Source organism: Ips typographus, linkage group LG2, assembly GCF_016097725.1.
Source record: "Ips typographus isolate SLU linkage group LG2, UJ_Ityp_2.0, whole genome shotgun sequence".
NCBI lineage: Eukaryota > Metazoa > Arthropoda > Insecta > Coleoptera > Curculionidae > Ips > Ips typographus.
The window spans coordinates 16311433-16323209 of record NC_138423.1 but is presented as its reverse complement, the minus strand read 5'-3'; the positions used below and the strand labels follow the sequence as shown (position 1 = coordinate 16323209).

The window sequence follows — 11777 nt, the reverse complement described above, 5'->3', positions numbered from 1 at the left end:
TAAACTGTTCTCTAGCAAAATACTTAATTGAGGATAAAAATTTGCCTAGAACAAACACAAAAATACTAAAACTACTTTTAGTGGCAACTACAGATCAATGCAAGGTGTTCCGACATGCTAAGTACCTTCGAACAAAACCTCCTGAAGACGGTTCTCAGGTAATAATTTCGAAACTGATGACGGGGTATAAAATTCTGGATTTTTCTACAAACTGAAAATTACAACTTTACTGTTGTCATCTTAATTATCATTTGTTAAGTTGCGGTTTTCAAATTATCACGAAAAGAGGGTGATGTTTCCATAGCAGGATTGAAAAAGCCTAATATATAAGTATTTGTTTTCTTTTGGCTTTTGACATCAATTTTGGGACAAACTGTAACAACCTGTCAATACCCTAACATTGCTACCAACACAACAACAATCGTCACAATCTTGAAGTCACGTCATTTTCATTAGTCTGTTGGTTGTTGTTTATGTTGGCACAAACTTTTGAAACTTGTGACGTAAATTTTGTTTAAACAATGTTCTGATTGAAATCAATTTCTTATTAACATTAATTAAATTTACTCTTCAAGTAGTAACAAATTTATTTTCCCTATATTGGGACTACTATAGCACCTGATAGATACCCAACAAAGTAATTTTAATAACTGGTTTTTCCTTCTACAATTTATCTAAATTGCGTATAAATTTTAGTGTAATATATGAACCAATTTCCGATCACTTAAAAACAAATATTTCAAAACCAGTTGATAACCTGTTCCTTCAATTCAAAAATATCCTTGCATCAACTTGCGATTACGAAAAGCTTGATATCATTGTAGGCATAAACCAAGAAGCCAGTTATTTTTGTGTCGATGAAGAGAGTGCTTACGCAAATTTTGATTCTAAATACGGTCTAGATCGAGGTAATTAATAGGTTCATTCACTAACTTTCAGTGCAAGAGAAATCAGACAAATTTGCTACTTTATTTGCAGATAACAAATGTGGATGATTGTTTATTCCAAAAGTCTGAAAAATGATGTCTAAAAGTGATTCTTTGTTCATTCCTCAGAATGAAGAGAACATACAAACACCTCAAGGTAGTCCACCAGATGTAGTAAGTATACCATGATTAATAACGACTGTCAAGTAATGTGTGTGTTTTTTATGGTGTTGTATATAAAATCGAGTTTATTTCTGCGTAAGTGACCTTAGACGATTATTTAAACTGAAACGAGATAAATAATAAAACAATAGCAATATTTTTTTTTGTTTTGAAGGTTTAAAGTATTTACTAATTAAGTTTATTACAATATATATACAGAGCGAGTCTCAGTTAATGAAACCATAATTTGTCTTAAGACAAAAAAAGATTTGAAATATTTCACCAACACAAAAATAAAACTTTGTTCACAATGATATTTTTTGGTAAAATAATAATATCCTCGAACTTAACAAAACTGTGTGAAACTATAATGAAAATACGCAATAACAAAAAATTCTATTTTCAAAATTCACTCATCAAAAGTCATGTGATAAACGAACTAATTCCTGAACAACGAGTTTTCTTGCAAATGCAAACACTAGATTTCGTTGCAATAATCAAATGCAGTTGGATTGCTGGATTGATCAAGGAAGCCCAATAGAATGGCCAATTATGATATGGTCATCAAAAACAATGAACCATGGGGCTAAGTCTATGGCAGCATAGAAAACTCGTTCCAGGTGCTAAGATTCTGGAGTAATTTGACTTACGAGGCTTGCTTATTGTCAAGAAGTCGATAAAACACAGGTGTCGTATATCTAGTTTTACATGCAGAACATTGTGCTCAACAATCAAATTTTCCCTCAAAACATATGAACAGGCACGTATTTATGAGATCTAAATATCTTCGACGCGATTCAAAACAACAGACGAAGTCAGTTAATTATTCTAGTTAAGTTAATCTTTAGCATTGTAACCCAATTGTCTACTGCATTAGATCACGAGGAGGAAGTGCACTCTATTAATATTTGTTTATTTAACTTATGTATGTTTATTGACCTATTAATGCTTGTAAATATGTATAATTTGGTTTCAAATTTTATCAAAGTATATGCAGTTTACATTTCTTGCATCATTTTATGCAGAAAATAGTATCAGAGTGGTTCTAAGAAATCGAAAGATTAAACAGTTTGCAGAAAGTGCATCTAGTGGAATCGTGTTATGTTTTTGTTTAGTCTATGTTCAAAAAGTTGTATCGCAAAAGAAAAAAGATTTTCTATTTTGGATTTAGACTTAATTTTAAAAACTAAAATAAATCAGAATGTCGTGATGACATATGTTTGCTTTTTATATTGATTTTTGGTGTACCAATACATTCTACGGAAGTAAATTTTGACAAAACTTTTTTTTATGCTTTCCGGTACCAAATTTGTTATTAATCTAATAGACTTTAGCAGGTTGCTACTTTGGGATAAACTACTAGATTTTATCTGGGAATGTAGGAAATACTTCCAAGAATGCGTTATTAGGGGATAATTCTTCTTCCTCTGCTGCGTGTCTATTAATGTATGTTTGCGATCACATTTGTCCACTCTTCCCCATTACGTATGGTATGAATTAGTTCTTGCATTGTCTTCAATCCTGTCCACTGCTTAACGTTGCGGAGCCATGACATCTTTTTCCTGCCGATTCCTCTCTTTTCCTCAATCTTCCCCTCAATTATCAATTGCAGGAATTCGTACCTCTCGTTGCGTATTACGTGGCCCAGGTATGCTGTTTTTCGACGTAATGGTGTCTAACAATTCGCGGTCTTTATTGATTATTCTCAGGACCTCATCGTTGGTTCTTCTTGCAGTTCATGGAAACCTCAGTACACGCCTATAGACCCACACCTCGAATGCTCCCAGCTTGTTCATAGTGCTCACCTTCAGTGTACACCCCTCCATGCCATAAAGCAACACTGTCCAGACATAGCATTTGACAAATCTAATTCTCAAGCCAAGATCGAAATCAGTATTGGTGAGCACTTTTTTGAATTTCATGAACGCACTGTGGGCATTTTTAATCCAGCATCTGATTTCTGTGTCTGATTCCCAGTTTTCACACATTTCACAGTTCCTAGATTTTAAATTTATTTACTCGCTCTATTGGTTGATTCTCATATGTTAGGCTTGAGTTTTGAAATTCTTGTGGCTTTCCACTAATTATCATCAATTTAGTCTTCTTTGTTTTGATATTGAGGCCCATGTTGTTACTGCATTCCCCGACAGTCCCAAGCAAATCTCGCAAATTCTCCATGTTATCTGCATTTAGAACTGTGTCGTCCGCATAACTAATATTGTTGACCCATACACCATTCACCTTAACGCCCACGTTACGTTCTTCTAGGGCTTCCTGAAAGATGGCTTCAGAATATAAATTGAAGAGAAGTGGGGAGAGAACACACCCTTGTCTGACCCCTCTACAAATTTGTCTTGCTTCTGTGAGATCGTTACCAACTCTGACTTCAGCCATTTGGTTCCAGTATAGGCTTTGAATTCAGCGGATGTCCAATCTATTTAGGATTTGGATCAGTTCATGATGTTGGACTCTGTCGAACGCCTTTTCATAATCGATGAAACACAGCATTATGTCCTTTCTCTAATCTGCAGTTCTGAATCAGTACTTGAGTCGCAACTAATGATTCTCTCCTCTGAAACCAAATTGTGTGGATCCGATGTTTCTTTTGCACTTTATTGATATTCTGTAGTGGATAATCTTAAGGAATATCTTCAGTGTGTGACTCATGAGGCTAATTAGTCTGTGGTCCTCATATTTTGTTGGATTGTTCTTTTTCGACAAGAGGACAAAATTCGGGATATTCGCCTTTGTTATAGATTCGATTAAATATCGTCTGAAGAACTGTGATGCTTTTATCGTCCAATCGTGCATACTCTCTTTACCGAGTTTCCTTAACGTGTGTTGATGAGTATGTAATCGATCTAATTGCGGATTATGTTGTCTGGGCGATCTCCACGTATATAAGCGTCTAGGTGGCAGCTTGTACCATGTGTTTGTTATTTTCATGTTTTCCTCTTGGCAGAATTGGCAAAGACGTTGCCACAATCATTGCGTAATCCTAGTTCATAAGGTACCACCAATGCTTCAAATCTTCCTTCTCACACTTTGGCGTTGAAATCACCGATAATCATGTTTATTTCATGATTTTGAACTTGTTACTACTAGTACTTTAATTCTTCGTAAAACCTCTTCATCTCATCTTCTGTTGAATCTGTTGTGGGGGCATACACCTGGATGACATTGATTTTGAAGGATAATTGGCATTTAATAATTATTATTTTAAATTAAAAAACAAACAATTTACATAAGGAAAACAAAATTAATTTTACATTCTTATACAAGATTCGAAAAAATTTAATCATTGATTCTACATCGAAAAATAACGCCAACTTGCTATATAAACCATCCTTCCAAAATACAGGTTTTTATTCTTTCATCATTTGTTTTCTAAATTCTAACATTTGTGACATGTATCACGTCATAGGCAGTCAAACTATCAATATAACTATCATAAATCTCAGAAACACGTTTTATATCAAATACTACAAGAAATCCTTTGTAAAGTTTTCCCTGATTTTTACAACTTTTATGCACAGTTTGACATTTTTAACGTTAGTGACAGTTGTCACGTGATTTTAGAACATTATTCATCTAAACGGTCACGTGATAATTGTTAAAATACCTGTCATGAATCTCAGAAACACGTCTTGTTAGGAAGATTGTGTTGTTACTTTAAATCTTGCAGATTCTAGCCAAATTCGGTTTTTAGAGGATAATTTAGCTATCTTTTGCTTTATATTTTGATTTGTAATCTTTTTTGTAATTTTCTTAGTAAAAAATTTTTTATATTTTATTTTGGGTTTTCTAGAGTACTAATAGTAAAAGTTCTGAGATTCCTTTTACAATTTTTTCACATTCTTCTATTCTTTTGTTATGCATTTTAGGCAATTAGCCAGCACATTAATGTTTTTGTTTTTGATCAAAGTTTTTTAATAATTATATATTTTTTTAAGAAAGGTTCAACCTAATTTAATAAACGCCATAAAAATGATTTTGAATAACCAAAATCATTATCACTTTTCACTTGTTTTTTTATCATCACATTTATGTGAAAAAAATAGAACAATTTTGTACTTTACTGCCAAAATATTTGAAAAAAACCAGTCTTCTTATTTAATTAAATATGATGACAGAACATAAACTTCGGATACTTTGTCGACCGTCATTACTAATTAGAAGAATATATTTTGCTTGAGTAAAAATATCTGCTTACAAAGTCAAGCATATTTTGATGTTATACTAATGATAAACCAATCCAGGGCTAGCCAAAACGCTGATCATATAAAATTAACCATTATCTTTTGTGAAAACCCATAAACCAAAAGTGTAAAGCCTGACGCAATGCGTTTCCTATGTGTTGTAATCATCTTTGCAAGGCCTTTATAAATGATTCAAATTCTAAGAAAGTACTAATTTTAAACTGCAAGCTACTAAATGCACATTTATAGAAGTTTACAATAAATACAAGTTGTAGTTCACGAAGTGAATTTATACAGACAAGACATTGATTACATACAGTGACAGTGATTTAGTATAGTTGCCGTGATTGAAATGGAAAAACATAACTTTCATCACATTTTAGTGGTGAGTATTTGAATTTACTACTTACTATGTTCTGCTTGTAATAATGTTTTTTTTTTATTTTGGTCCATGTTAACAAATTAGTTAAAACAAATTTTGTTTTTTTAATACGACTCATAAGTATATCAATTGCCAATGTATTCATCAATTATCGATATTGCACATATAATTATCAAAGCAGGCAAAATAATTACATCAAATTAGTAATAATATTTTAAGCTCCCGTTTGTGTTACATTGATGTTATTGTTTAAAACCAGTTTTGCGTCAAAGTTAAGAAGATATTTTGTTGATGAAGAAACAAATAATCAACATCAATGCACATGCTAAAGTAAAAATATGAATGAAGCGCTTTGAAATTGATAACTATTGCTGCAAGAATTGTTATTTCCGTATTTATGTATACAAAATGTGGCATTGATAAGGCTTTTAAATTTTTGGTTCAATCATTGTATTTTTACACCGGAAATTTGTTTAGTTGTACAGACTTCTTGCACACACTCTCTTATTATCGGAATTTAATTAAAGTACATCCTTTGATTCCAAAAGGCAATTTTTCCTACCGTTTTTTTAATATACGGACCAGGCTTTAAGACCTTGGTAAGCATTCGTTTCACAATTTAAGCGATATGGAGAGCACGCACTTGACTTTCAAAATTTTTATCTGCACACAATTAGTATAGCAATTAATTAATACGGGATAATTCAGTTGCAAAATATTTTCATTACTTTTTATTCCTATCAACACTTTTGACCTTCGATAAATCTATGCTGAACCATGAACAGAATTATTAACATTTTAACCAAATTTTGCAATTTGTATTAGAAATATCATTAAACCATTACAAGCATTTATTTGATTTTTCAGCCAAAATTAATGCCTGGAGGTAATTACATTCGAATTGGAAGAGATTCTGCCAAAAGCACCTATCTTTTGTTTGCCCCTCCACAAGAGGAAATTGGAGTTTTGGCTAAATATTTAAATCTGTTTAAAAAATATGAAATCAATCTGCTGCATATCGAATCAAGGCCATCGACAAAGGAACCAGATTTGTACGAATTTATGGTGGAATGTGCTCCTTCCGTAAATTTGGGTTCAGCTATTGAAGAAATTAAAACGCAAAGTCAATATTTGCAGATTATTTCGAGAGATTACAAAGACAACGCCGGTAAGAATTGAGTTATACAGGGTGATTCCAAAGTTGGGGCATTCCTTTCACTTACGAATAGGGCTTCAAAAAATAAGTTTTTTTTCCCTTTGACGGTTTTTCGAAATATGAACAATAACAAAGATACAGGGTGTCAAAGTTTTACTGAAAAAAAACAAAATAAAAAATAACTTAAATTTAATTTTAACTAACTACAGGTTATTCCTTATCAACAGACATAAACAAAAACAAAAGATTTCAGCCTCATTTGAACTAATTTTTAATAGTTTGACATTTTAAATTAAAACAGCATTTAATTTTAGGCACGCATTAAGACGATTTATTTTTTTACTGGGAAATGGTGCGTCGTAGCAAAAAATAATAAAAGGGGTTTTATTTTTAGAATTGAACAAGGAATTCAATAATACATTTTATTTTGAAAAAAACCAGTAGGGTAATATTTTTTTTTAAAAAATGTTTTAAAAAAATTATACGCACGCCACTGGTAAACGCAAGAAAATTGTTGTTTCTCTGAAAATTTCCTTTCCACGTAGCTATTGACACCTACAAAATTTTGTTTAATTACTTCAAGTGGTTTGGCCAAAATCATTAAATTATTAATTTTTCAGTAAAACTTTGACACCCTGTATCTTCGTTATTGTTCATATTTCGAAAAAGCGTCAAAGGAAAAAAAAACCTTATTTTTTGAAGCCCTATTCGCAGGTTAAAGGAAAGCACCAACTTTGGAATCACCCTGTATATTAGAGTCCTCTATGAAACAATTATTTTTTTAATAAATAAATTGCTAGCTAACATTATGTAATTTCTGTTTCCAGACACCGTTCCATGGTTTCCCAGACGAATTCGTGACTTGGACCGATTTGCCAACCAAATCCTTTCCTACGGCTCTGAACTTGACTCAGATCATCCAGGATTTACGGATCCAGTTTACAGAGCCAGGCGGAAGTATTTTGCTGACATAGCTTACAATTACAGGTAGATTTATTGTAATTTTTTAATACTCCAAACTTATTTAGCTTTGTACTAGATATGGACAAAAACTGCCTCACGTGGAATATTCCAAAGAAGAAATTGAAACATGGGGTAAAGTATTCAGACAATTGAAATCTCTCTATCCCACTCACGCCTGTAAGGAACACAACCACGTTTTTCCTCTATTGGAAGAGAATTGTGGATATAGGGAAAACAACATCCCTCAGCTTGAAGATGTCTCTAACTTCTTAAAAGGTTATACCAAATAGTTTAAAAATGTTTTTTTTACTAATTTAGATCAATTTATAGATTGTACAGGTTTCACACTTCGTCCTGTTGCTGGTTTGCTTTCATCAAGAGACTTTCTGGCTGGATTAGCGTTTAGAGTTTTTCATTCCACACAGTACATTCGTCATCCCAGCAAACCATTCTACACTCCTGAACCCGATGTCTGCCATGAACTTTTGGGTCACGTTCCTCTTTTTGCTGATCCTGATTTTGCTCAGTTTTCACAAGAAATTGGATTGGCATCATTGGGAGCTCCAGATGATTACATTGAGAAATTAGCAACGGTAAATGATTAGTCAAATTATTTTTACAATTATTTTTGTGTACTGTTTTCAGCGTTGCTAAATCTTTTGTAGTTTTTTAGTGTATGTAAAAACAGCAACTTTCTATTTTTGTTTCTTATGTTCTTCTCTTAATTTTGGTTGTTTACAAATAATGACGCCTAAAGTTCAGAGTAATATTCATCAAATTTCAGTTTAAGTAATAAACTTAATATCACTAAATCCTCCAATCCAACGGTAATTTCAAGCGTAATAGAGTTTTGATTACTTCCCTGCAACAATTGTTTAACTTTCCCAAGTAAACTCGGAATGATGATAATCACAATCCGTCTGCACACTTCATACAAATATGTTGCTGAAATTATTCATAATAATTTAAGCATTATCGTTTAAATGTAGTGCTTTTGGTTTACTGTGGAGTTCGGACTATGTCAAGAAGGACCTGATGTTAAAGCGTATGGAGCTGGTCTACTCTCCTCTTATGGAGAATTACAGTATTCTTTAGAGGGCAAATCTGAATATAGAGCTTTCGAACCTTTCAAGACAGCACTACAAAAGTATCCGATTACCGAATACCAGCCCATTTATTATATTGCAGAAAGCTTTGAGGACGCTAAAGAAAAAATGATGTAAGTGTTTGTTTTTTTAGCTTTTTAATCGTGAAGTACTGACAAAGTTTGTATATATCACAGAAAATATGCTGCAACTATTCCAAGACCGTTTGGAGTTAGATACAATGCATACACTCAAAGTGTCGAGGTATTAGATTCTAAACCGCAAATTCAACGTCTGGTCAGTAATATTGGGTGTGAAATATCTATTTTAACCGATTCGCTTAAGAAGTTATAGTTAAGTTTACATTATAAGCAACAATATCGCTTTTCACATTTTTCTACATACATTATGTCCTTGGAATATTTTTAAAAGTACTAGATATGGCTAGCCGAGTATAATTGCCTCTTTATGTGTATACTTTTGTATCTTTGTTTTTGAATAAAATAATTTCAAAGTTTTTTTGAAATGCATTAAGCTTACATATTTATATTCTTCTTTAGTTTTTCCACTGTGTCATTAGATTAGTCAGTTAAGTCCATAGACTTTCTTCTTAATATGTAAGTGCTTTTATTTACTTTACTTGTAGCCAACCAAAATATAAAACGTTAAATTAATCAAACAGAAACTTTATCTTGACTGATTTTGAGAAGTTTCTAAAAGTAGAGGGATTCTATTAGTGCAACTAATGACAAAATTAGACTGGTTTTCTCTTCTGTTAAAAGTTTATAGTTTTTTTTCAAGAGCAGAAATGATATTAACTGACAAATTCGTTAATTGATTTTGTTAAAACTGTTTGTCACATCTACCTAGTAAGTTAGATTTATAGATAAAAATGGCATGTTAACTATTGTGTTATAATGGTTTACTAAGTTAACAGAGTGAGACTGAATTTCTTGAAAATCTTGAAAAAATTTACTTTTTATTCCACACTTTGTATATTCCAAACCACTCACTGCAGCAGTCAATCTGGCAGTAGCTACTTGTCAAAAAGTATGGGACAGCAAAATTTTTGAAGTTTCTTGATTTGATTGACTTGATTTAAATAATTCCTTTGACGATGAAAGTATTTTCGTTCTCTTGCTGATAATCTAAATAATATTTTTGAAAATTGCCGCTGATCCGATGAGTATACAGGGTCTGACTGAGGTGGTCAAAAAATGACAAATTTGGTCCATCGCCATTTTGTGTTTTATTTTTGTATTTTATTGAATCCTGTGGTCAATATCCTTAGAAGTTTCAGCCAGTTTAGCGATTAAGGACGGTTTACAAAGTTTATGTCAAAAGTTTAAAGTTATTTATACTAACCGTGTTTCAAATTCAATAATTCCCTAAGATTTACTTTTCGAAGGCAAAGTAAAATTAACAAAATTGCATTTTAATTTTGTTATTTAAGTCGCAAAATTCCTAAAAGAAACGCATTAAAAACGTAAAATAAGTTATTAACGCACCAGTATGGTAAAATCGATTATTACGTACTTCAAAGAAAGTTATGTTACCTATCACATATAACAATTCATTACCGTGCTGGTCATAGATAAAATATTTTATGTGATTTTTTGACCCACCCTGTAGAACCCGGTTTATAAATTTTTACCTAAAATGGGTACACTGAAGTGTAATTTTGCCAATCTCACTTTACAACCGCAAAAAAATTTAAAGAAATTGTTGCATTTAAAACAGCATAAGTACAAATAACTCCATTTATAAAATTTTTCACGAAATGTAGAAAAAGCACTAAAATGGCTTAAAAAGCAAAATTATTTTTCTCAAAAAAACATAAAAATCTGTAAAAAAGCACCACAAAACTCTATCAGAGATGCAATTTTTTTACATTTTTTGAGTTCAAGTTTTAAACTGTTTTGAAAAATTTCAGAATTTGTTTGAACTACTTGAAGAGCATTTGGAAGGTTTTTGAACAGTTTAAAGAGCATATTGAAAGTTCTGGAATGCTTTAGAGGCATTTGGAAATTCTTGGACGGTTCTAGAATTTTTTGGAAGCTTCTAGACTGTTTTGATATCTTTTGGGAGCTTCTAGACTAGTTGAATTGCATTTGAAATCTTTTAGACTGTTTTGAAAGGCTTTCGACTGCTTGGAAAGCACTTTGGAGTTCCCATAGTATTTCAAAATCTTTTTTAACTACTTCAGGAGTATTTGGAAGGGTTTTGGACAGTTTAAAGAGCATACTGAAGGTTCTGGAATGCTTTATCGGCATTTGGAAATTCTTATACGGTTTTAGAATTTGTTGAAAGCTTCTAGACTGTTTTGATATCTTTTGGGAGCCTCCAGACCAGTTGAAGAGCATTTAGAAACTTTTAGACTGTTTTGAAAGGCTTTCGACTGCTTGGAAAGCATTTTGGAGTTCCCATAGTGTTTCAAAATTATTTTTAACTCCTTGAGAAGTATTTGGAAGGTTTTTGGACAGTTTAAAGAGCATATATTGAAGGTTCTGGAATGCTTTAAAGGCATTTGGAAATTTTTAGACGGTTCTGGAATTTTTTGATAACTTTTGGGAGCTTCTAGACTAGTTGAAGAGCATTTGGAATCTTTTTGACCGTTTTGGAAGGTTTTCGACTGCGTGGAAAGCATTTTGGAGTTCCCATCCCAGTTCTAGAGACTTTTGGAAGCTTTTAAACGGCTTTTGGAAATTTTGAAGTTTCTGTAGTATCTTGAAATCTCTTTAGACTACTTTAGGAGTATTTGGAGGGTTTCTGGAGAATTTAAAAAGCATTGAAGGTTTTGGACTGCTATTAAAGAATTTGAAAACTTATGGAGAGTTCTAGAAACTTATAGAAGCTTTTAAACTGCCTTAAAATTTTTTGAGAGCTTCTATAGATAATTTGAGA

At 32.2% G+C, this 11777-nt stretch overlaps 1 protein-coding gene across 1 annotated transcript; it reads left to right on the top strand.

The window, feature by feature from the left end:
• Positions 1 to 920: 920 nt before the first annotated feature.
• Positions 921 to 9412, top strand: Hn (phenylalanine hydroxylase). Its single transcript, XM_081971985.1, has 7 exons — positions 921 to 1100; positions 6537 to 6837; positions 7653 to 7812; positions 7865 to 8064; positions 8119 to 8381; positions 8778 to 9007; positions 9071 to 9412. The coding sequence occupies exons 1-7, from the start codon at positions 1020 to 1022 to the stop codon at positions 9225 to 9227; spliced, it is 1392 nt and encodes a 463-aa protein (XP_081828111.1). The 5' UTR covers positions 921 to 1019; the 3' UTR covers positions 9228 to 9412.
• The last annotated feature ends 2365 nt before the right edge of the window (positions 9413 to 11777 follow it).